Here is a 26,011-nt window from a genome sequence, read left to right as displayed (position 1 = left end):
TTCCCGGGGCCGGGCACACGGGCGGGCCGGCGGCTCTCCTCGCCAGCCCGGCCACAGGCAGCACCGGCCTCAGGAGGAGCCGCCCCAGGCAGATTTCCATCCGGCCTCAGCGCCCCAAACCCCGCGTGAAAGAAACGCGCGGAGAGGTGTTGGAAAGCAAAGCCGTGCCTCTACTCAAGTCTGAACACGGCACTCTGAGTCTAAAAAAAAAAAAACCAAACCAAAAAACCAGAAGCACAAAAGCCAAACGAAGAAAGAAAGCAAACGCACCACACCCTAGAACGTTTAATAGCACTGTGTTAGCAAAAGGAGGCGACCTCCTGCCCGCGATAGGGCTGATGATTTTCTCCTTTTCTCCCGCTGCATCGGAAGGGCCCTTGCCCATCTTGAAACAGAGATGGAGCTGCTACCACAGGTGCCCCAAAATGGCAGCGTGTTCCCGTTCTGTCCCAGGCCAGAACTCCTGCCCCACACACCCCTTAGCTCCTGGAGCCTGCCAGAGCACGGCTCTGCTGCCTCCACCATGCTGCCGGGAGGGCAGTGTAGCCCTACACACAGGAAATGTTCCCCTTTCTCACAGAAAACAGGATTTACAATGGAAAAAGTCCAGTTTCACACTCAAAACGGAGGCAGGGCAAATGCAGGATAGAGGTAACCACAGAATACCCCATAGCCCTGGGTAGTTCCCATTCCCCTTCCTCTTCCCATCCCTCCTACACTCATCCCTGGAGCTGGAAGACCCATGCAGCAGGGAAACAAAGGAACAGCTCTTCCCGGCCAGCTGGCAGAGAACAGGCTTGGAAAGAACTTGCAAAGTCACCAAGATCCATAATTTATTCCCAGCAGGTGTTTCTGAAAATAAGTTCCAAGGGTTTGACAGAGCCCAGAAGAAACAGGCCTCTCATCGGAATAATGCAGGGATGTGTAACTATAGGAGCAGCAATTTAGAAATAAATCAGTATTAAAATTCAGTATTTTACTGCCAGACTGGTCAGACAACCAAAGGAGGAGAAACCCAAACAAACCACACCACCAAAAGCAGACACCAAAGCAGCAGGTGCCACTCCACAGAGCGTTCAGTCTGTCTCCATCAGGAACCGTGCTGTTGTCAAGTGCTCTGCACCCCTCTCCTTCAGGACTTGAGCTTGAAGAAAACAAAAATCACAAAATCCAGGGCCCACCTCTGTCAAAGCCAGCACACACCCAAAGCCAGCAGCATGGAAAAGCCCATCCCTCTCTCCTCAAGGCCAGACACACGGGATGCCAGAGGCTCAGATCCAGGAACCGAGAGATCCTGAATCAGATTTCACGTAACTCTCGCCTGTTCCAAGGCTGCAACTGCAGAGATCAGCTCAGGTTTATTTTTAGGCGCTCCAGTCCTGTGCCCTTTTTTTCCAGTAATTCTGATCAAACTTGTTCCTGGAATTCAGAAACAGGTTCAGCTGCAAGACCATGCCTCCCGTGTGTAAGATGTGACTCCCAGCAAAGATGCCAGGGCGATTAAAGGAAGAAATGACAGATGCTGGCATCACTTTATCATTTTCTACTTTATTACTTCAAATTAACAACCACGATAAAGCTCAAAAAAGTCCAATATTTACACAGGAAAAAAGTACAAAATCCCCCCCAAAGTTCTTCAGGTTTTTTTTTGTTTTTTTAAATTACAAAGTAATAAAAAGTTTTGCTCTTTAATTAAAAAAAAGAGAGAGACAGTAAGAGGGGTAAATAAATTAGGAAAAAAACAGGGAGGAAAAATAAAGTGTTAAATAGAAAGGGTAAAAACAAACAAAACAAAGACTAACCCCACCCTCCCCGCCCTGCCAACAACCCATCGGCTCCACACTACAGTGACAGTGTGTCTGCTACAGGCCATAGGTCGCAGTGGTGATCATTGTGTTTCAAAGCCCCAAGTGCCACAAAGCAGCTTGAGTATTCCTAAATTATATTAAAAAACAACTAAAGTGGGGGGGGAAAGGGGGGGGAGACGGGTGGGAGAGGGCAGGAGGGGATTGTGCATGTATTGGTGGATCTTACTTGGGGTTGCATGAGGAGAGAGCAAGAACCATCGCTCTGAAAGAACTCCAAACTCCAGTTTCTGTGCGCCCCTCTCTTCTCCTCAAGTCCCACACTCTCTCCGCAGGAATTAAAACAAGTTTTAATTAAAAAATAAAAATAGAAAAACACGCACAGCCAGACGAAAAAAAAAAGACCCCACTGCAGGGATGAGAAGTATATTTCTCCCTGTATGTCAGCTCCAACAATCCCATCCTCTGTGGGACCAGGTGCCTCTCCAAAGAGATCCCTCGGTGTGTGAGGACCACTTGGATCAGGGAAGGCTGGCACTTCTCCCAACAGCCAAAAAAGAAACCGCGGAGAAGCCACCCAAGGAAAGGAAGCCCGAGTCAATGATTAGGCTGTTGCCACAATTCCCCCTCACAGCTTAAAATGTGTTTAATGCTTGAGAAAATAAATTCTGTTATAATAATAAAAATCAGACTTCTACCATCAAGTGTGGCTGGAATCTGATTCCCTCCTGGCCCACAAGGCTCCTGAAAAGAACAAAACAAAAAAGACCAAAAAAATACCTCACCCACCCACCACCAACCCCTGCCCTCAGAAAAAACGGAGAGCAAAGTTTAAATTTATACGGCTAGAAACCATATGATTCGAAAACAATATTAAAAAGAAAAATTAAAGCAGGAGAGGATAGCCAAGAAGAAGGAAAAAGAGAGAAAACAAAAGCAGGAGCAGAGAGTCAGGAGAGGGAACTGAGGGTAGCCGTGGGGGCAGCGAGAGGGGCTGGGGAGCAGCGCAGGTGTTGCCACACGGCTCCCACGTCGTCGACAGCTCCTCGGAGGCGCTCACGCCAGGGACAGGCGGCCCTCTGGAAACGGCTCACACCAGCGCGGGGGCACAGCTCGACTCCTCATCGTTGGCAAAAAGAAATTCTGTTGGGTTTTTTTTTTGTTTGGTTTTTTTTTTTTGTCTTTTTCTTTTTTAAGGTTTTTGTTTGTTTTTTAGGTTTTTTGTTTTGTAAAAGAAAAATACAGTGAAGACACTAAAAAGAGAATTTAAAAGAGAGAAAAAGGCAAGAGATGTTAGGAGTAAAGGCTCTTTCCAGCACTTCCATTGCCAGCTGGAGTGTAACAAATCAAATCAGCCCTTTCTTCTACACTCCTGCCTCCCCTCAGAGTTACCTTGCCCAGCTACTGTCATTTCCTCTACAAGAGGCACTCAGTAGCTGTACAAAGTCTTGCATACTTGATTACCTGCTCAGCACCCTCCACCCCAACACTGTCACACTGCCAGAAAAGCATTCATGAGGAATTAACAAAATGGCTCCCCAGCTCAGCACCTTCTCCACCCTTCCAATCCTCTTAGAGAACTGGAAGCTACCTTTACAACCAAGACAATCTGTTCTCTCAAAGTTTTGGCAGCCAACCTTATTCTTCCCTCTGAAGCCAAAAGACATCTCAAAGTAAGGTGAAAGGAAAGGAAATATACCAATCCCCCACAACAACATAAAGTCTTAAGGCTTTTTTTCCCAGCAATTTCCTCCTCAGGGGTTCCCAGGCATGAGTACAGGCTCACCTAAGCAAACACTGGTCCAGTGGCAATTGCTTCTCACTTCCCAAGGTGATCAAATGGCACACTTGTCTACAAAAGAAAAGGAAGCGTTTTGCTAAGGGCCGTAGAGGAAAAAGAAAAGCAAAAAAGGCACCAAAACAGAGAGACTGCATGTTTCTCTCAGAAACCAACCTCACTCTTAAGAGTTTACTGCTGTGCTTTTCCAAACCTCTGTGGTCTAGAAGACAGCAAGATGATGGCTTACTCTGAGCAAAGCAGAGAGCTAAAATGGCAGTACTCAGCATGGCCTCCAGAAAATACATAACAGAAGAGCAAGGGTGTAACTTGGTACCACTCCCCTCACCACACCAGAAGCTTCCAGCTCATGTCAGCTCCAACAAATCAGGCAAAAACTGCTCTGGGGCCTGTAGAGTTCCTGGGACATCCAAGCCAAGGCCAGGAACACTGCAGCAGGATCTCACCTGTGATGCTGAAATCCGTGACACTTCTTGCCGCCCTGTGAGGTCAGATGAGGAGACGTTGGCAGGAGCTCCTCGGTGTAACCTCATGCTGACCTTCCGCTCCCTGTCCACTCTTGAGATTGCTCTGGGGGACGTGTTGCCTATTGGGGCAGAGAAACGTCGAGACAAGAGTATCAGTCAATAGCTTTGGTTTCCAGCCAACAACAGGCGTGGCGCCCGCCGGCGGCTCTCCCACCCGCCTCACCGGACTGCTGGATTCGGGAGGTGGGCGTGGAGGCCATGGGCTCGGTGACATTGCGAAGACGGTTGGCAGTGGCTCCGGCGGGCGGGCCGGGGGGCAGCGCTCGCGTGGCTGACCCTCGGAGTTGCCCCATCCTCTCCTCCCGCTCATGCTCTCGCCGCTCCCGATCCATATCCTCAGGGTTCCGGGCTGCTCCCTGAGTAGAGAAACCCCCACGCCACACACAGCTGTCAGCCAGGAGAGACAGCAGCAGCCCCGGACAGAAAACACGTGGTGCTCCATCATGCCAAGGAAGTGGAGCTCCATCCCCAAAACTCCCCCCACCACCTTCCACTGCCCCAAGAGAGGACCTCATTCTATTCCAAAATGAAACAGATGAAGCATATGAACTACAGCTGTTATTGCAATCCACATCTGTGTCCCAGCTCCAAATAGAACTCTCTCCTGAAAAATTATCTCTACCCACCTCTACCTATAGATCTACTGACACAAGTGCTCCATCAGACACACTGACTAATACCACAGTAACTATACCCCCAGTTTGTTATGCACAAAACTCTGCCTCTTTTTCACTCTACCTGGTCCCTTTGCTCAGGCTGTTCACCAGGGCTAAGCACAGACAGCAGGCAGATTCCAACCTTCCTCCCCCATCTCCATGGTACAAACCAACCCGGGTCCAGCCCTTTTGCCAAACACACTCACAAATTTAAGCATGTTCCAGTCAAAGACGTAGTCATAGGAGAAGCCTTGGCGGTGGAAGAGGTTGCGGAAGAGTTGCCGCAGGTACGAGTAGTCAGGTTTATCATCAAACCTCAGTGAACGGCAGAAGTTGAGGTATGTCGAGAACTCAGCTGCAGAGAGCAGAGAACAGCTGATGGCTGTGGTTTGCCATCCAACCTCCCTGCTCCCACCATGGAGCCGCTGCAGCCTTTTGACAGTGGCATGCTGGACTAGGCCAGCACAAACACAGAGCTGTGCAACACAGACTGAGCCTGCTGGTGGCAGTGCTTTGGGCACCAAAAGGACCCCATCTCTCTTTTTACCAGAGAAAATGTTATGCATCTTTTTCTGTCAGCTTCTCCAAGCAACATCTAGCAAGTCACAGTGCCTGCTGAAGGACAGTAGGAATGCAGACCTAAAAAAGAGCTGGAGACGAGTTTTGGGAAGTTCAACTCGGAACAGAAGTCCTCCTAGCTCAGTAGCCTGCTGTACACAGTGGTCAGAAGTACATGAGACGAGAAAGAGTGGGGAAGACATGTCTGACACTTCCTCTAACATTAGCCCAGCACCTACTTTCAGCTCCAGGAACCTCCTGATCTGGATGTAGTTCCTAACTATTTAGTAATCCACACAGGATCTCTCTTCCACGTACTTGTCCCATCTCTCCTCGAACTCCTGTAAGATTTAAGTATCCACAACATCTTCTGGGAAGGAGTTCCATAGATCTCCACACTGGCTGTGTGAAGAACCACATCCTTTTGTTTTCAAGCTGGCAGAAACCAGCATTGTTTCTCTTCAGTACAAGAACTGGGGCCACCAAATGATCAGTTCCCATCCAAACTGGCATAGCCAGAGAGTAGAGTTCTATCATCTCTTTATCCACCTCTTTTTCCAGCAGACTCATTACTTGGGCAGAAATCCACTCACCTCTGGTCACACTTTTGGCCCTTTCCTCAGTGATACCATATCCTTTGTGAAACTGTGGGATGGACCAGACTTGCACAGTGCATGCAAGGTGCAAGTGGGCCATGGGTGCACGCACACTGTTTGGGATTCTTTCCTAGTAATTCCTAACACTGCCTTTCCCCAGCAGGCACCAAGCACAAATCTGATGTTTTCACAGAATCATCGACTGTAACTGCAACAGCTCATTGGTGAGTGGCACTGGTCAGCCAGAGCCTACTGTTGTGCACATGACCTGAGCTCCAATACTTCTCTCTGTTCTCACATACATTACTCCACGTTTACCTACAAAGAACTGCATTTGCCACTTTATGGCTGGGTAATTCCTGGAACTCCTCATTAATCAGTAAAATTTCAGCATCATCAGTATAGCTTCTCAGCTCAATGCCCACCCCGCTTTAAAATTCTCACCGGGTCCTGAAGACCCCCCCTCTCAGCACTCTCATGTCCTTACTCATGTAAGGTTTGACTGTCTACAAAAACATATTTCCCACTTCTGAACCCAAACTGTACCACAACTGCTCTGTTATCCTTCTCATCACCCGTGTCAGCAGCACATCCTGCTCGGGTTACTGGGCACTGCCCTTTAGGAACCAGGATTCCAGGGGGTTTCAGCAGGTGAACAAGCCAAGCAGCAGACAAGACAGCCATCAAGATGAGAGCACTTACAAGGGTACCCTTTGCAGAGCACCTCGATGGGTGTTGACATCTTTTTCTCGCTGATCCTCTCGTACTTTTGGCGCTTGGTGGCAGCCTTGAGGCCCTGCCAGGGCAGCGAGCCCAGGTTGAAATACATGAGCACATAACCCAGGCTCTCCAGGTCATCACGGCGACTTTGTTCTGTGAGAAGTTACAAAGGGGCAAGGAGTGAGCAGCAAGCAAACCTGCATTGGCAATCACATAGCTTTGGAGGTGAACACTGAATGGAACAATCAACCCTCTCACTTTTCTGGTAGATTCCTATAGATAGTCAAACTTGTAGAAGACATTCCATAGCAAATTCCTGTGATGATGGTCATACTACAAGAGTTAAGGTGTTCCTCTCCCCATACAGCCCAACCCACTTCATAACTAATGACTCTGACTACCTCCTCATTTGGACAAGCCTTAATACACACAAGAATTTCACATCTCAAGAACTGCTGCACCAACCCTGCCTACTTTGCTCTTCCCAGTCTCAGAGGAAGGGCACCTACACTTCTCCACCCAAGATGATTCTTCAGTCCAGGGATTAGTCATGACAGAGGTAGTCACAGACAGACAAAGCTAACAGAGGTAAGTCCAACACAGCCCTTTCAAACACATCTTCTAACTAAACTGCTGATAGTTTTTAAGCAGGGCAGAAACAAGGAACTAGGGACCCCTTCTTGCAGTAAACAACTGTGTTGACAGTAGAAGCCTAACGTGTAATGTGCAAAGATGTCTTTCCAGCTTGGTCACATTTTTCAAGCCATGAAGGAAAGGGGCATACTTTGAAGACAAAATTCCCCTCCAAATGAGGAATGACTGGCATCACCAACTCTACTTGGACCAAAGGTTGCCCTTAAGATGCCATTGGAAGGACCCATCTTTATAAGATGTTTACTTATAAAACAAAAGAAACTGGCTCACAAAAAAAACCCTGACATTTTGCATTGACTTTGTTCTATGGAATGGCCAAGCCACTTTAAAGTTTCAAGCTAGCTCAAGAAGGATTTGATGCAGAATCTCAACAACTGCAAATATTGCCTGGTTAACTCCTCCCAACTCCTCCAACATTGCTTGCAAATTCATCTATAAATCTTGCCAAGATTGTCTTGTTCTTGCTTCCCTCCCAAATAAAATAAACACTTTGGAGAAAGTACTTTACATCTCCAGAAGAACAACTGACACAGATAACAAGCAAGCAAAATATGGCTTAAGGGAGAGCACAGGGATAGAAGAAAGACTAACAAGCTCCATCTATTAGATTAATTTACTATAGCACATTTTGCTGGATTCAGTGCCACATTCTGGAAAATGCTGCAGATAATATACTAGTCTGTGAGTGTCAGTATCAGATATATGCTACCACCTGCCCCATTCAAAGGCCAGTAGATCACTACAGCTACCCCCTTCTCTGTTAGCTGAGCTGAATCAGGACAAAAGAGTAGCTGTAGCAGGTCACAGATACACACATACCCTCATGTAACAAGACCAGCCGTGGGTCACAAGGCTCCTTCTTCCTTGCGAATCTCTCTCACAACCTCCTAGTTGTTTTGAGAACTGAGGGTTTGGCAAGTTAAAAAAGTTGAGGGGGAAAAACAAGTACTGTGGTTGCAGAAGGATAGGAGGGTCTCATCACTCCATAACTGATAGGAGAGATCATTTGGGTCAAAGCACATGAAACACCACAAAAATGCCACATTTCAGGATGGTAGAGGAGAAAACAGCCCTGCAGATTTCCAAAACATCTTTGAGCATGCAGAAATTACAGCATTTTTTGACCTCACTAACTTACTGTCTCAAGTTGCCCACTTTAAAGGGGCTAATACTTCCTAATCTTATCAGGCTACTGCCAAAGATAATTACATGACTGTCTGGAGATACTTAGATGCTATGACAGAAAGAAACCCAGTTTTGCATTTAGCCTAAGGTTGGGATACGTGTACTGTCAGAGGGCTGCGATTACTCACCATGCATATCAAATAAACAAAACTAAACAATATTGGCTAATGACCTACATCCTTAGACAGGAGGCATGTGGAAATGGAGTCAGAACACACACCCAGGGCTTGAAAGCACAGGACACAGGGATAACCTCAGTCCTGCAGTCTTGCCAGCCCTTGACTTATTCATGCTGTAGCTTTAACACCTCTAGCTGCGGCTTCTTGACTAGAGCGTGGTGGTTCCCCTCAGAGGAGTAGGGAAAGGCAAGGCAGGAACCAGAGAAACCTACTAAACAAGCAAATCAGCTTTTCAGGAATAAATCAGGATGTCGCCTCCAAAATCCTGCTTGAACTCCAAACTACTTAGGGCAGGCTGAATAACACACCTCTACTTGTGTGAAGCACAGCACTATTGAGCACAGCCACCAATGCCATTCAGAATGGGATACATTCTGCAAACAGATGCCTGGTCATGGTCCTAGCACTTTAAGGAAGTGCCAGAATTAGAGACTTGAGATTAGGGAGCCTGAAGTCAGTGGGGGACGCTATGAGCCCTCACTGAAGGCAATGAGAGAGGTTAAAAACCAAATTGGGAAGCTACCTAGTATCCATTACGTGCGTGCAAACACACCTTAACTGTGTCTTAACACAGCAATGTGATCAAGGAAAAACAACTGCAAGCACAGCACCCAATTATTAAAATGCTGAACTATAAATGTTTGACAGCCTTGCACTCCTGGTGTTTAGCACCTCACATATACGTGGTCACCTTAGCCCACTCAAACAACTCCAGTGAGACTCACACCTGTGATGAGCCTGAAGCACCAACATCAGGGGTCACAGTTGAGCACCTAGCTCAAAACATTGTAGCAGTCTGTTTCCTGTAACCCTAGTATGAGATCCTGAACTAAACCTTGGAGGAGGGTAAAGGACAACAGTTCCTACATCCTGTTTCTTTGTTTCATCTCCAGTTACTGTTATGCATCTCCCAATATTTAATTACTTTTTTTACAGAGTCAGGATACTAGATAACATTAAAGAGTAAAGAGTTAGAAATAAAACTTTATCTCTACACACTAAGGAAACATTATTTAGTGTTACTACTTTCCACTTTTAGAAACCTGACAATCAGTGACTAACACTCACAGCAACCCTGGGCTGCAGGAAACAAGTAAGATCTCACTCTCGAGTTTGAAAAGATAAAGAAAAATACAAGTGACGTGAATGCATCTGCTGAGCAAGTCAGTCCAGAAGCAGGATTATAGTCATGACCTGTGATACCACACCATACTTCCTCTCTCCATTTCATCTCAGCTCTCCTACAATGGGGGTTTTTTTGAAAGTAAATTTTATGAAAAATTTCTTTTCCCTAAGACACTCCCTCCTTCCCAAAAGCCCTTCCAATAGAAAACACAAGGCTGCCTTCCCACACACCCCAACATGACCTCCCGAACCCAACCCACTCTGCAAGCAGTCTCCTGCCAGTTCCCTCCCACCCCCAGCGAGGTTCCCAGCCAGCCCACACCTCCACTCCCTTCCCAAAGCAGGGTCCTCAGAAGCCAAGTCAGGGGTGAGTGGCAGGACAGGACAAGACATGCTTGGGCAAAGACTGAAGACTGGCTGCCTTGGACACAAAGCTTATGACAAAACATGTTTCTTTACAGCCTAAACTGTCTCCTGGTCCCCCATCCAAAGAGTGTTTTCCTCCACTCTGATCCTACCGAAGTGATGCTGCTGCCACGAAGAACTCCACAGAAATCAGCTGTCTTCCCCAGAGCCAGCCCAGCTGCAGCCAGGCTTAACCAAGCAATGTTTTCCTGATTACATACTCAGATCTGATCTTGCACATACTGGACTAGAGTTCCCCTTTCTCTCCCCACTGCATGGCAACAAGCCTTTAAAAACACACAAGAATCTGGAATGGGTGACAGAGGGCAGGATGAGCAGGAGGACTTGTGATCTGCACAGCCTACACCAATGCCATCTAGGACATTCATTTCGGAAGGCACTGCCCCCCCACCCCTTCTGTCACCCAGACAGTGACCATCAAGCTTCTTCCAAGACTGTCTCATGGGCACCCCGGGCATCTATTTCAGACGTTACAGGCTACAGTGGGTGCAAGGGACTCTCATCCCTAGAGCATGTGAAAATTGACTGGAATGCGTGAACTGAAGCCTGCACAGTCCAATGACTCCCCAAACAGCAAGTCTCCAGCTGTGGAACCCTCCCCAATTTTGCCTCCTACTTTTTTCCCCAGTCACTGGGAAAAGAATGTGTTTCCTCCAGACATCGGAATGCCCAACCCTTAGCTTGCAAATTCAAATAAAGGCATTTATTCATTTGCTATTCCTGTCACACAAATACCCCGGCACCTGGTTCCTTCCCTCTCCCTAGACCACATTAACGTAACATTAAGACAGAGAATTTAGTCTCTGAAAAGTCAAAAAAAAATCAGTGATGGTTCCCATGGCAATGCTGCTAACTCACAAATATCTCTGTCATATACCCTGTGGCAAGGTCTTGAGAAACAGGAACTCCAGCTGAAACCCAAACACCCCCACCCCCTTTCCTCCAGGCAAGTCATGTAACCTTTATGCCGTTCAGGGCAACTATGGGCAACGTGGAGATAATACACCCGAGACCTGTTGCGCAGAGCAACTCACACCCAGACTCTCCCCAATCAAAGGGCACGGAGAGCGGCGGCTGCACTCAGACCCATGGCATATGCAATTTGCCCTTGGATTACTGTTTAGACACTGTTTGCTCATCCTGACACACAAGCCAAGCACCAGTAGTAAAGGGCTAAGTTGGGGTGGAATGAATAATGAAGTCGTTCAAAAGCCACAAGCAGACGTTTAGCCTCTCGTGATCAGTTCAGGCAGAGCAGGCGCACACAAAAGAATTGACAGACATGGTAGTGAGAATTATTTTGTGCATGTCTCCCTGTAGCAGTTACCATGGCTGTAGAAATCTTGACTGAGAATTCAATGGAGAGTCAGTTATATATATGCAGGTCAAGCCAAAATACAGAAGGCCGACTCAGAAAGCTCTACAAGAACTATTTTTATAACATGGAAGAGGTCAGGAGATTACAGCCCACTCTCCACACACAACACTCCCCATTTTGATATAAATAAAGCATTCTCCATCTCAAGTTATATAGTAATAAGCAAGGAAGACAGTGGGAAAAACTGTTTTCTGCAGGCTAATATTGGCTTCAGATATCTGAGAAATATCTGCAAGAGGGGAGAATGCAGGAAGAAAGGGGACATGAAATCCTGTGAAAGCTGTTAGTTTAAAAAGTTTGAGTGCCTTGCTCTGATTTTCAAATTCCCAGGTTAGGTTATACAATTGAGAAGAAGGGCCTCCCAGAGATATAAACAATCTGCAAGCACAGCAGATACTTCCCTGGGTCCAACAGGCAAGACAGCTTCACTGTTTCTGCTCCTTAAGAGATGTCAAGTCAATATCAGAACCTGGAGCAGCCTACTCCAAATGGACCTTACAGTAACTAAGGAAGCCTCACACTGTGAACAAAGTTTAGCTCACATTTAGGAGAGAAAGGAGGTCAAATGCTTTTGGGCAGAGAACAGAAGAGAAAACTGCAAGAGGTTTTCAACTATGTTCCTCACAGCCACCAGGGGCTGACTCCCAGGACAAGAGTTTGGGTGACTTCAGGAGGTTTAAGCGTGGTGGGTACTAACCTGCACAAGTTTTTTACAAAACCTGGGATGATGGTCATCACCAGTGTAAGACCTGGCTGAGCACTCAGCACTCTTTTCCTGCCTAGTTTCATCCCTTCAGTACTAACCACACACACTAAGGGCAGAACCCTACTTCCCTGAACTGGCCTCACTGGGTTAGTGCAGTTCACAGACACATCTGTATTTTGAAGGCCGTGACAGCCTCCTCAGTCACAGAACGGGGTGTCCAGGCAGCTGGAAGCCTCCCCTCATGTCACTTCTTGCACATTTTCCAGCACATCCCCATCCTCAGTGGCTGGTAACACTATACTGCAGCGGGCCTCTATCTTCCAGCTCTGACAGCTACAGAATAATCACTGATGAAGGCACTCAGGAGTCAAAAAGACAGGTTTCAACTGCACATATTCCTAAAGGCTCAGTGCTTGTGAATGTCTCCTGTACACATCTAATCAGCCTGCAAAAATTGTGCAAAGGCAGATCTAGCAGGAGCAGAGTCAGGGAGGTCACAGCCTTGATGCTCAATAGGGCCCCGCAGTGCACACACACAGATCAGGAAACGATTTCTGTCTTCAGGAGCTCCGAGTGCCACCACAGCAGCACAAGTAACACAGGTGAGCATTTAAGTTATTTGCTCACCATCTCAAGGCAAAAAACCCAACCCCTTCCTTCTGGGGACATACAAGCTCCCCTGGAAAGCCCCACCGAGAGGCAGCAGCAAGCAGGCTCACCAATTCCCAGGTGGGTGTTGATGGAGGCGTAACGGGCTGTGCCAGTCAGATTCTTGTTTTCCCGGTAAGGGATGTGCTGGTGGGTCCGGGCGTCTCGGTACTTCTTGGCCAAACCAAAATCAATGATGTATACTAGGTTGCCCTTTTTGCCAAGGCCCATAAGGAAGTTGTCTGGCTTCACATCCCGATGGATGAAGTTCTTGGAATGAATGTACTCAATACGACTGATCTGGAGGAGGGATAGATAGATAAATAAATAAATAAATAGTGAGACAAGCAAGAAATAAAATTATTTTAACTGCATCTGTTAAAAATAGTGCCCTGTCCAAGATACTGGCCCGTCAGAGCAAGAAAAGGACACTTTGCATTGAGTATCAGTGATGACAGCCAAGGAAATGACACCCTCTGGACTGCAGGATCTGGAGATGGACTTTAACCCTGCACACCAGCCCAGTCCTCATTCTGGGAAGGCCACCATTAACATCACAAGGAAAGATGGGAAGTAAGTCTATAGGGACTAAAATTTTGAGCTTCAGCATTGACAGCTGCCAACTTTTGAACTTAGCTGGGCCAGGAAAGGAACGGGTCTGTCCAGAAGAGCTAATGGCATGAACAGTGAACCCAGGGCATGAGCAGTGGAATTAACATAGGTGCCAGTAATTCATCAGGCAGGCAAAGGTATCTATGTGTGCACCACTAACATGAGGCAAGCAGCAGGCAAAGGAAAGAGGGATGGAAATAAGGAAATGCCACCAGTGCCTAGGTTCCAGGCCCCCAACTTCATCAAGAAATAGAAAGCTGGCAGCCACTTGTGCTAAGAAAGCCTCAGATACAGCAGTTCTCAAGCAGAGGGAATGGGAGAGGAATGTGTGGGGGGAAAAGGCATGGAAAAGGAGAGTAGGCACAAATGCTTCAGAGGAAACTTACCATCTGGTCTGCCAGCAGCAGAACTGTCTTGAGACTAAATTTGCGGGAACAGAAGTTGAAGAGATCTTCCAGGCTGGGCCCCAAGAGCTCCATCACCATCACATTGTAGTCCCCCTCTGCTCCACACCACTTAATGGAGGGGATACCCACTGGGGAAAGAAAAAGATTAAGCCCAGGGAACAGAGAGAATAGATGTTGAATCCCCTGCTGGGAAGATCATGTGTAACACCAAATCATTTCTTTTCTAAAGCCTTCCAGAATAATTTCCTTCCCCAACCACTCCCCCGGCCCCATCCTTTCCTTCCCATCTCACCTCCTCCCTGCATCATCTTGTAGAACTTGCTTTCAATGTGGAGCTGGGGATGCTTGGTTTTGACACATTCCAGTTTGATGGCCACCTCTTCACCAGTTGCAATATTGGCTCCTGCATAGGAATGAGAGTGAAATGAAGATTGCACAAGCTTCTACTGAAGTTAAACACTTCTAACAAGGTCTGTAAAGATGCCAAGACCTTAAGATTTGCCCTGAAATTTATTCTCTATGACAGAAATGAGATTCAGCCACTTCAATTTCATACAGTTTCCAGCACTACCATTTGTAAATGTAAGCCCAGAGAGAGGCACATTAATAGGAAAACTTGGTCTGATCCTGAAGTTAGTTTAGAACAACAATCCTACACATGAACTGCCTTGGTATCTCAAAAAGTGACAGACTTTGGAAGGTCAATCTACACATACCAACACTACCTAAACCGAGTAGAAGTTGTAGCTTCCTCTAAACCTAGCCCCTGAACCCAAGCAGCCCTCAGGCAGTGATACGGAATATCTCTTCCCCAGAAAAATTACTGGTTACCTCAGTTAGATAATTTCAACACAGCCAATTAGTTCAGGAGGAGACATTACCGACATGCCAGCTCTCTCTGTTTTCTCCACAGCACTGACCTGCTCAAAACAGACAGTTTCTAAATCCCCAGCTTCTGCCTGTCCTGAGGGTTTTAATAATACCTTTATCTTTTGCCAACACAGAAACATTTGTTATATCACAAATTAGAAGCATGAAGAAATAAGCAGAATCCAGCCCTGAATTAAGCTGCCTGGACACCTTTGTTGATGATATTGCTAGATACTTTGCAATGACACTAAACCACCACCCCACACGCTTCTCTCTAACAACAACTGAGCTGCCAGCTGCAAAAGCCAGCACTCTGGTCCCAAAGTGTACTGTCAAAGAAGGAACAGGCTGCTCCTTTTCTTGTACTAGCTGAAAGGATTCCAGATGTTTCACATCATCCTAAAATGGAAAGAAGGAATATCTGTACACGGGTCACGGGAATGACACTCAAGACTTGCTTTTCTCCTCCCCCCGCCATGCCTGCTTCACACACTCTGACAAGCCCTTCCCTGTATCTGGAACTATCAGAAATTGCACTTAAACACAAATCAGAGAGCAGCCCTGATCACAAGCAGCTTATGAACACTGTCATAAAATAAACTACTCCAGAACATGCATGCCAAACATGAGCTGGAGTCAAAGGTGATGTTTTGCAGCTATCCCATAGCTAGTTTTGGTAGGTCTGGCTAATTTGTTCCTCCTGAACTCTGTGATAAGACTTTAAGAGTCCACAAGGACAAGCTGCAGATAAATCTCTTCATTTATCCTCTTTCACACACCTCCTCCACAGCCAGGGACCAAAGAAAAGAAGGAAAAGGAAATGTTCACACAACTGGATTGCTTCTCCCCATGGATTCAAAAGAGATCCATCTCCAGCTGAAGAGTTCTGGCTTGTATACAAAGTTAGCCAAGAGCTGCCTGCTAGCAAAAACACATGATCTAGATGTTGCAGTGCTGGGTTGAGACAGACAAGCTGCTAGGAATTTGTAAGAGAGCAACAAAAACGATCGGGGCCTAGAGGGATTGATTTACTAAGGAAGATTAAAAGAGCTAAATATGTAACATAGACAAGAGATACAACTAAGAAGGGTGGGGAGGAAGAATGGGACATGACAACAGTCTACAAATATTTGAAGGCTGTAAACACTAAGGAGGGAGAGGAATTATTTAGGGTGCTCTACGGGAGGGGAAGGAGGAGCAATGGGATTAATTTAATACAGATTTTAGCAAAGGATCCAGGAGAAGGGAAAGGGGAAAAGCCATCCTGAGAGACAGAAACATTTGTCCAATGCTTACTTTTGAAAAGATGCTGGCATTTTCCACTTAAAAAGTGGCAGCCAGAAAAACAAGTTTGTACATTCCCTTCACTCTACCAGAGGACCCTTCTTAAAAGCACCAGGTGGTGCAAGGAGAAGAGTAAGAAAAGGGACTAGAATCCTTCCACTTTTTGAATTAGTGTTCAACCACCAGCCCTCATTCAGCATGGAAACACCCAGAACATCCAAAAAACATAAGAGCACTTCCTTCCCTTGTCTCTTCCCCTGCCTTTGTGAAAAATTCTCTAAATCCTCTAAAGCAGCTCCCTTGTCTGCTCCCCAGGGAGAACTTTTCCCTCTCCCAAGACATTTTCTGATACACAAGCAATGATGAGTCTCTCTGACTTTTTGCAGCATTAGCATTTTGAATGAACCTGATTCCCAGAACATGAACGATGGAAACACGAATGAGTTTTCATCCCCACATTATGCTGGGTGTTCAGAAACATGGAGATGCATCCATGACTGGGCTGCCTGCAGGCAGGGAGTGGTATCTGTGGGCACATAAAGCTGGAAAAGGGAAAGCAGGGGCAGGCATCAAGAAGACTCAGATTTCTCAAAATGTGATTATGCAATTCAAATGCTCAGATGGCCTTCAGCCTCACACTCTTCATAGCCCAAACACAGGTGTTACTTAGAGAAGAAACAACCCTGTGGCCTAGAAGAGCACAAGTAGAGGATGGTTTGGGTTGGAAGAGACCTTAAAGATCACCTAGTTCCAACACCCCTGCCATGAGGGACACCTTTCACTAGACCAGGTTGCTGAGAGCCCCATCCACCCTGGCCTTGAACACTTCTAGGGATGGGGCATCCACAACTTCGCTGGGGTACCTTTTCCAGTCTCTCACCACTCTCATAGAAAATAATTTCTTCTTAATATCTTATCTAAACCTTCTTCAGTTTAAATTCATTTCCCCTGTCCTATCACTATGTGCCCTTGCAAAAAGTCTCTCCCAGTCTTTCTTGTAGGCTTCCTTCAGGGAAGGAAGGCTGGAACTAGGTCACCCCAAAGCCTTCTCTTCTCCAAGGCTGAATAATCTCAATTCTCTCAGACTTTCCTCATAACAGAGGTGCTTCATCCCTCTAATCATTATTGTGGTCCTTCTCTGGACCAATCTGACCTATTTTTTGCTCAGGGGGTCACTGTCTGAACTCTTTAGGCTTGTTCCCTCTCCAAATCTCCCCATGTCTACAAGTTGCTCCCTGTACTATTTCTTGTCTAGAGATCCACCTAGATCAACACCACCACAAGCAAGGAGAGAATTTAAGGGCAGGAGTCTTTCTGATCCTTTGTTCCATGCTTCGACCACCATCTTTTTTAAAGCTACAAGTACAAAAGCAACAGTTCTGTGCTCTCTTTACAGACTGGAAAGCACCGTGTTTCAGACAAACACAGCAGAGTCTGCTAGCTTCAGCCACTCGAGAGACTGAATGTAGGATGGGGGATAATTCCTAACATCCTCCCCCAGTCTCGCTCCGCTGTGGGGGCTGCACGAATTCAACTCATTCATCACAAGCTCTTTGAAACGGGGCCCCGGGGACAGAGGATGTCACCGGCTGAACAGGATCTTTTCAGAGTGGAATCCTGACTGCATGTCTGATACAATAAACACTGCCCTCCCTGAGCATCGGGGGCAACAGGCAGAGGCCCCGCACTCCCCACCGCCTGTGCCCCTCTCCACAGCCTGCCGAGGGAAGAATGGAGGGCTGGGAACAGATGGATGAAGGCAGATAGGGCGAGAGAGAGTTAACAAGCCAGGAAACAAAGGGAAGGCACTCCCCTCCCAGCAAGGGAGGAGCCTGCCACCAGGAACTGTCCCCAGCCAGCTCAGGTCCCAGCATGCTTTGTCTGCCCAGCTCCTCTCCACCACCAGTGTGCATCCCGGCCAAACGATTCCTACACGTCCAGCAACCCTGCCCTGCCTCTTGGCCAGCACCTCTGACAAAGCACCTCCCTCTCCAGTGGCCTAAAGATCTCGGCAATTCCTCTGCAAACTGGGTTTTGCTCTTCTGAACGAGCATTTCTAGAGGCAAATGGGCTAGCCAAGGCCCTCGGGCAGCCTGATCTCATTTCCCACCCTCTTAAACCAGTGGGGGGAGAATACTCCACCTAGCACACCTACCCCTCAAAGGAGGGCATGGAAGGAATGTGCTTCAAGACCCAGCTGAGGATTAACACAGGCCATCTTTTGTGTCCATCCATGCAAAAATCCAAATTTCCTTCTGACAGACAGAAAACCTAAAACAAACCCCAAGGAGGACAGCACGCAGCACCCACTGGTTACAGAGCAGGTGAAGGTAGAACACCCTGAAGGAGAAAAGCTGAGGATATACAGCCCCTACTAACCCTCAGAGGCACACAAGCCCTGCTCTGTGTCCACACCATTATCAAAGGAGAGAACTGTGGGGTGGACCTGGTGCAGGAGAGAAGGCCTCGTGAGTGAGTCCTTCTGTCTGCAGAGCAGGCTGTGGGAGCACAGCATGAGCACAAGCGTCCTCCAGACGCAGCTCCACAGACTATGCCCAATCCCTCCAGGCTGGGGAGTCACCCAGGCTCCATGAAGTCTCGCTATCACTGCTTCAAAACATGCTGGCTTGCACCTCAAGGAACATCACAAGGGCTTTGATACTGCATTCAAGTAACTTGGTTGGATCCTGCTGTGCTCACCACACTGGGGCACTGGGCTTCCTCTGTTTGGTGACAGGCAAGGCAGGCACAACCCCTCAACAGGGGCTATTTTTCATACCTGATTTGCACAGGTGGATGACCTGCTACATGGTACAGAGCAATTCAGGATCAGGCCTTTCATTCAGTACCTCCTTTCTCTCCCCACATGTACCCCAGATGTTTAGCAAGACCCTGACAATTTAAACTGTCCTAGAGAGGGCCTGGAATGCTTCAAGCCCTAGCATAGGTGGAAAATGCTGTGTCCAAGCAATCACCCCTAAATCCCAGCACCTGGGAATTAAAAGCACTGTCACCCAAGGCACTAACTGGTTGCAGGGCCACAGAGGAGCAGCACACAGGAACAGGCTGCAGTAAAGGCAGCACACAGTGGAACTGGGATCCCAGATCCATTATTCATCATCTTTGTTCATGTTCTGGATAAAGGTGGCAACAAAGCCTGTTACTGATGATTCCCACAGGACACTTAATCAAGAGGGGCTGCCAACACCAATCAAGAGAGAATAATAAAGCAAGAGGGAACTGGAGATAAAAACCAGAGGTTGAAAATAGATGGTGATTTACAGTCACAGGAAAATGTAATCTGAACTAGAGGTATTCAATGAAAGGGATTTGGGGAGGGATGGGAAGATGCTGGAGATCCTAGAAGAGCTCTCCTATGATACAGCTGACAGTGCATTAAGGCCAATTCTGTAACCTGATAGCGCTGGTGATGGGGAAAGCCAAGGAGACCCAAAGCGGCCTATGCAGAGGCATCACATTACAGATCACTCGAGGGTAGTCCTCCACTGCCAGGCACTGGAAATGCCACACCTCAAAAGCAGTGCTGGCTCCAAGCTGCTCAGCAGATGAAAAAACTAGGAAAAATTGAAGGACCAGCAAAAGTGAGGAGCGAGGATGTGCTGGGAAGCAAAATACAACTCAACTGAACAAATTAACAGTCAAGGAGCACACGACGACCACCTGCAAGTACCCAAAGGGTGCAGACACCAAAGCAGAGGGCAGCCCTTCTGCTGGCCCACAGGATCCCAGCAGAACAGGTAGTGGTGAGAACCAGAGACAGGTAATGCCAGCCCTCATGGAGGGATCGAGCAGGCTGCTGGGTAGTCTCGCCACTCTGGCCCCACATGGTTTGAGCCAATAAAAACACGAGCAGGCAAGCATCAGGGAACATATCTACACATCAGCACACTGGCTTGGAAGAACTTCTACCCAGGTCACTGCTGTGGTAACAGGAAAGCCAGCACCTCATGGGCTTTGTCCACTGAGCTTCCATCTCAGGTCATTCCAGACATTAACTCTAAATCCCATTACAGATCTAACAGATCTGAGCCCCAGGACTTCAACCAGACCAGGTTCTCTGACCTGTTTTACACCTCCTACTCTTACAGGTCCTGGACACCTCTTCCACTACCAGTCTACCCAAAACTGTATTCCCTCTATCTTTGAAGGAATAGCTATGTCCTCCCTTTCCACCACACGCTCTGTGAACAGTTTAAACCCACACACACCCAAGCTCAAGAAAGGGAAGTGAGAATGCTGGAACAGGGTGTATGACAAATATGCCCCAAACAGTCCAAATCTAAATCAGTCTGATCAGCCACCACTGGGTCTTCAGTACGTGGTAAAGCAAAGCTGAGCTCATCCCCCTTTCTTCGCCATGAGAAGGCCAGCAGCCACTAGCAGTATTCCATTAGTTTTTTTCTCTTCTCCACCCCTTCCAACCTTACATGGTGCCCACAAATACCAACAGGCAAGAAAAACAACCCCAAAACAATTATGCAATTGAGAAAACCAACCTTGAGACAGACTCTCACACTCACCTAGGTAAATGTCTCCAAACGAACCACTGCCAATCTTTCGGCCCAGCCGGTATTTGTTTCCCACTCGAAGCTCCATGGTTCAGTCGTGCTAAGAAAAGAGGCACAGAAAGAGCAGTGTCAGAGCACAAACAGGAAGTGAATCATGTCAGACTGCAGAAGAGACCTCCCCACTTTACCCAGAGGCTGAGCAGTTTTAAATCTTTAAATACTTCACTTTTTACATGGCTTCTATCACCTCTCCTGATCTTCTGAACTTCCAGGGACAACATGAGCAAGAAACACTGCAGGAACAGAACACTCTCAAGCATGCTTTTCCCATGTTCCCATTATTAGAATGAAGCATGACTGAACCTCTTCCCCACCTTTTTGCTCAGAGACTAGGAAGGGGTTCAGGAAACCCCTTCTAAGAAGGTTTCAGTGCATGATCACACCACACTACTATAAAGAGGTACTGCTTCTTGTACCTTACAGTACCTGGCACTGGGACAGAAGGACCTTGTGAGACACCAGAAGGGTCAGGAATAATAAACCCTGTGAGGAGCTTCCCTCTGACCCAGCCCTACTCCAACACCTCGGCGGTGGTGGTGAAGCACAGGACCCAAGGGCTGTGAGGGACAGACAGACTGCCAGGAACAAGCAGCTCCATCTCTGCTAGGCAGGGGCCAGCACAGGGGACAGGGAGGAGACATGTGGCTGAACTGAACCCTGCCAGGCTAAGAACTGAACCCTGGCTAGGAACACCACTTGCTCATCTCCACACGCTTCTGCTGATGGGATCACCACCTCCTCTGGTCTACCTGAGCCTCTCCAACTCTTCTGCCTACCTAGGTGTGCCAGCTGTTTGTTTTTAGCAGCTCAGGCCTTTCCTCATCCCTACCTGAGATGATTAGCTAACCCTTTGACCTGATACACCCCACCAACATGCCCAGGCTCAGCCTACTCACCTTCCACAGAAAACCAGCTAGGTGGAAGGACCACAGCCCCAGTTTTGTTCTCTCTGCCAACCTCAACTTCTGCTGCAAACACCTTGGCCAAACACAGCTCCAGCAGTTCCCATCTTAACAGCCCCCTTTTCCTTGCCTCTTCTACGGCCACCAACTTATTCTAGGAACCACATCTCTTCCTGACACAGACAATGTGTCTCCTTTTAGAGGGATTTGCCACAGTCCTAATTTATGCAATGCCACATTATTAGCGTACCAAATGCAGACACAGAGCCTGTTGGGGACAGGAAAGGTGAGGAATGATTCATGTTTTCACAAGTGGGAGCAAGGAACTTTCCCTTGCTGGAGCTTGGTGGGAAGGAAGCATCATTGAAGGAAAGAAGGGAGAAATGGCCTTGTGAGGCAGAAGTACAAAAAAATAATCCCAGCCACAAGATTCTGGGCATACTATAAACCCAGAGCTGCTTCTCCTGCCCCAGGAGATGGGATTACAGAAAGAAGAATGGACGGGCTGCGGAGATGTACAGGGAAATAATCCTATCAAGGCATTCAGGGGACATTGTGAACCCTGAAAGCAGAGCTCCAGTCACCAGAAACCACACACAAAACACTCAGAGGTGGACTCCCCTCACCTAGCATTTGCTTATGCATGTGGGTTTCTGCGCATCTGAAGTCTACAAAACCCTGTGGCTATTTCTGACTTTCTTACTACCAGGAATGCAGGCAGAGCCTTGGGAACTGAACCAGGAGGCAGGCGTACCTGGGTGAGGGCACAGCAAACAGACATGATTTTTATCCGCTGCCTGCTGTTCTGTATAACCACATTAACATACATCTGACTTGCTTACACTCCTACTCCAATAAACGATCAAAGGTCTGTGTCCCCAGGAACCCGTCACACCACTGTCAAGAAGACAGCTCTCAATCCTCCTTCCTCCATGGAGCGTTTAGCCAGGCCTGGGAACCCCAAACACTTCCACTGGAGTCCAATTCCCAGCTGGGCCGAGCACATGGCAGAGACTGGGCAAAAGGTCCCGGTGGGGCCTGCGCCGCACTGGGACGCAGCAGGGACTGCTCTGCAACACCACCGTCCCAATCCTAAATTCAGACCCACCCTTCTGGGACAGGCAGGAGCCAGGTTAAGAAGGGTTTCTCACACAACGAGGCAGCAGCCCTTGTAGCTGATTAAGCAACAGGCTCCAAAGGGGAATCTAAAAAATGCTCTGGGGCGCGGGGGTGGAAGCGGGAAGCAGGATAATGGAGTAAAAAAAATCATGGTCTCGCACAGCTGTCATTTTGCCTTATCTCCCCCCCAACACACATACATACACAAGTGTGAGTAGAAAACCTGGGCTGAGCACAGCCAGACAGCAAGAGCCTGGATTCCTGGTAAGAGGGCAGGACACACACATCCCACCCCCTCAACAACTGCTCCAGGAGTTCAAACATCTATCCATCCCATTTGCTTCTACTTCACACACATACCCCCACCACCATCTACAGCTTCCGCCCTTTATCTTCTGATCTTCAGGTCTACTGTTACAAGAAAGAAAATTGCACCCACAAAACATATATTCTTATATGTGAAATTTGTACCACCCCTCTATGTATTATTTATACATGTAGAATTCAAAAAGCCATCCCTCCTTCTCACCCCCCATCTACAGCCTTAACCCCCCCAGCCCTGCCACCCTTCCTGCACTCCACAGCCAAGGCAGCATTCCCAGGGGCTGCAGGGCAATCATTTAGTTAAACCATTTAGTTTTCCATAAGGGATTAACACACATACAACCTCAGAGCAAGAGTGTGCTCTGCATGAGCGTTTGCATACGTGAATATCCAATACTACACAGCCTCAAAAAAATAATAATACTATCCAGCCACCAGCGCTGCTTCCCCACACACACCATTTTGCACCAGCCCCTTTTATATAATATAAAATACCCACGTACAGGCACAAAGGCCATTATATAAACACACGATAAGAGTTGATATCACATTGCTGTGCCAGCAACGATGGCGACCAACGATGCGGGGACCATCTGGGGAGAGGCGGGGGGGACACGACCATCAGGAGGGGCTGGGGGACAGGAGGGACACCTCTGTCCCACCCGAGGGGGTCGGGAATGAGACGATGCCCTGTCTAGCAAAAGCCACACAAAACCAAACCCACGGCTGCATAATGGAGGCTGCCGATCCCAGCACTGCTCCGGCTTTCAGTGGAAGTGTAGGGAGTGGGGGCTACCATTACCATAGACCATTAAGGCTTTACACGGCTTTTTTTTTTTTTTTTTTTTTGGGGGGGGGGATGTTTGAAGGGGAAAAAGGATAGGCTGGGAAAACAGTAATTTGAACTGGCTTAAAAATGTGAAGGAAAAAAGAAAAAAATACATTTTGATTGAAATGCAAAACACCAATCCCCTCTAGACCCTTAGACACTTACAGAAAGGAGACCAGCAAATAAGATGGGGGGAGAAAAGAAACCCCAAGCACAGCGCATTGGAACTACATTTGAGGAAGAAATAGCCACAACAGGAAAACAGAAAAAGGGGGGCACACACAAAAAAATATAATAATAAATGTGTCCCTTACACCCCCACCCCCTACAGGCAAACACTACGCGAACACAGCCGTACCCGGGCTGTTATTTTTCCGGGTAGGTAACAAAAAGCTGCCACCCCCGGGAACGGCGCTGAACTTCTCCTCGTCCCCGCACTCGCACCCGGCCTCGGCCATCGACCCCCGCCCCTACCGCCCCCCGCAAGAGGAAGCATCGACCCCACAGTCCCCCAAGCGCAGACACCCCTTCTCCCCCCGAAAGCGGCGATGAGGGGGGCCGGGGAGGGAGACCAGGAGCATCAGTGCACGGAAGGAGTGGGGGGCTCAATCCCCCGGGGGGCGGCCCCCCGCCGGGACCCCCGCAGACCCCCGCCGAGAACACACGGCACCCCCCTCCCCGCCCGGCCCCGCCGGCGGCCAGGCAGGGCCCCGCCAGGCGGAGAAAGGGGAGAAGGGGGACCCCCCCCCCAAAAATCTGCCGGTGGCGGAGGGGGCGACCCCCTCCCCGCGCCCCCACAAAGGGGCTTTTGTCCCCCGCGCCCCCCCGGCCCGGCGCATCGCGCCCTGCCCTCCCCTCCCCCGCCCCCTCCCCCTCCCTCCGCGCACACAAAGAGCCGGAGGGGCCGCCTTTCCCCCGGGGTTTGCGCCCCAAGATGCGGGCGGGCGCCCCCCATACCCACCCTGACGGGAAGGGGGCCGTGTGGGGATGCTGCTCCGCCGGCTGTCAGGGGGCCAGGCGGCCGCGGCGGGGAGGATGACGGAGGATTGGGGAGGGCTGGTGGCGGCCGTGCCCGGCGCGTCCCTCCTTCGCTCGGCTCGGCGCGGCGCGGCGCTGCCTGCCGCCTCCCGCCCGCTCGCCGTCCTCTCCAGCCGGCGTGTGCTCGGCACAGCCCGGCGCTCACCCAGTTTCCATTGAGCTCCGGAGCCAAACCCACTGATGTCACCCAACGCAGCCCCGGCCCTCCTCCTCCTCCGCCTCCTCCTCCGCCCGCCGTTAAAGGCGCAACCGCCGCCGCTCCCGACGCCTTCCCAGCCGCCGTCCCTCAGCTCCGGCGAGCGGGGCAGGCACACACGGGCTCGGTTTGGGGGGCGACCCCCCAAAGGTTTCTCCTCAGAGTGGAGCGCAGCCCCCGGCATGGGGGTGGTCGAGCGAGGGTGCTGGGTGCCGTGGCGCTGGCAGCGGATGTCAAGCGGGGCCCATCAGCAAGGCCCCGCAGTGTTCAGGGCTCCTCAGCCCAGGCCCCTCAGGAGTGGGGCTGCCCCTCGCGTGGAGCACCTGCAAACGCACACAAATAAGGAAGCACGCACATAAACCCTAATGCAGACAGACAGACAGAGGTCCGTGAGGTGTTCGGGGCTACCCCCCCCAGATCCTGGGGTGTTTGTAGGCCAGGTGGGCACAGCAAGTCCCAGACACCTCCGAAAGCCAGCTGGGCCAGGGGGAGCAGCCAGGATGTATCAGATCTATTTGGGGGTACAGGAGCAGAGCCCAGGCTGGGGAATTATTTGGGGGCTTCTGGTGGATGGGGCTGGATGTGGTGCTGTTGAGAGCTCTGGGAGCAGGGCTGCAGGAAGGGCTGGAGGCCAGTGTAGTGTGAGCTGGAAGGGACAGAGGGTCCTGTGGAGCAAGAGCCAGATGCTGCCCAGCTTTGGAGGCACCAGGATGCTTTACCAGGGTCCGGGAGCTGCTCTGGCACAGGCATCCCAAAGCCAAGAACCCCAGTTCCTGCAGCCGGAGATAAGTATGCTGGGGAAGAGCTCAGGAGCTCCCATTCCAGAAGAGCCCTTAGGTCCTTCTAAGCCAGGCCCCTTAGGTCAGCTTCCAAATACACG

General features: G+C 49.1%; 1 protein-coding gene across 5 annotated transcripts; it reads right to left on the bottom strand.

Annotated features, from left to right (window-relative positions):
• Window positions 1-1,528: 1,528 nt before the first annotated feature.
• CSNK1E (casein kinase 1 epsilon) lies at window positions 1,529-25,189 on the bottom strand. 5 transcript variants are annotated; one of them, XM_064420248.1, is made up of 11 exons: window positions 25,081-25,189; window positions 20,676-20,763; window positions 14,273-14,383; window positions 13,960-14,108; window positions 13,033-13,261; window positions 6,643-6,813; window positions 4,993-5,141; window positions 4,294-4,486; window positions 4,050-4,189; window positions 3,592-3,657; window positions 1,529-3,058 (listed from the first exon to the last, which is right to left on the bottom strand). In XM_064420248.1, the coding sequence occupies exons 2-10, from the start codon at window positions 20,749-20,751 to the stop codon at window positions 3,625-3,627; spliced, it is 1,251 nt and encodes a 416-aa protein (XP_064276318.1). In that variant the 5' UTR covers window positions 20,752-20,763; window positions 25,081-25,189; the 3' UTR covers window positions 1,529-3,058; window positions 3,592-3,624. The 5 variants fall into 5 exon arrangements, with proteins under 5 accessions (XP_064276318.1, XP_064276317.1, XP_064276319.1 ...); XM_064420247.1 differs by lacking the exon at window positions 25,081-25,189 and adding an exon at window positions 24,859-25,059; XM_064420249.1 differs by lacking the exon at window positions 25,081-25,189 and adding an exon at window positions 24,859-25,059 and having other exon boundaries at window positions 1,529-2,948.
• Between the last annotated feature and the right edge of the window lie 822 nt (window positions 25,190-26,011).

This window comes from Passer domesticus, chromosome 5 (assembly GCF_036417665.1).
Source record: "Passer domesticus isolate bPasDom1 chromosome 5, bPasDom1.hap1, whole genome shotgun sequence".
NCBI classification, from domain to species: domain Eukaryota; kingdom Metazoa; phylum Chordata; class Aves; order Passeriformes; family Passeridae; genus Passer; species Passer domesticus.
Note: the sequence above shows the minus strand (reverse complement) of the source record. Positions and strands in the feature narration are given on the sequence as shown.

What these genes read in the sequence shown, in the direction of transcription:
- CSNK1E (XM_064420248.1), bottom strand. Translation starts at nt 20,751, where the DNA reads ATGGAGCTTCGAGTGGGAAACAAATACCGGCTGGGCCGAAAGATTGGC. An exon ending in CTCCCGAATCCAGCAGTCCG is followed by an intron (nt 4,190 to 4,293) that starts GTGAGGCGGGTG and finishes CTGCCCCAATAG; the next exon opens with GCAACACGTCCCCCAGAGCA. An exon ending in CACGGATTTCAGCATCACAG is followed by an intron (nt 3,658 to 4,049) that starts GTGAGATCCTGC and finishes TTTCTTTTGTAG; the next exon opens with ACAAGTGTGCCATTTGATCA.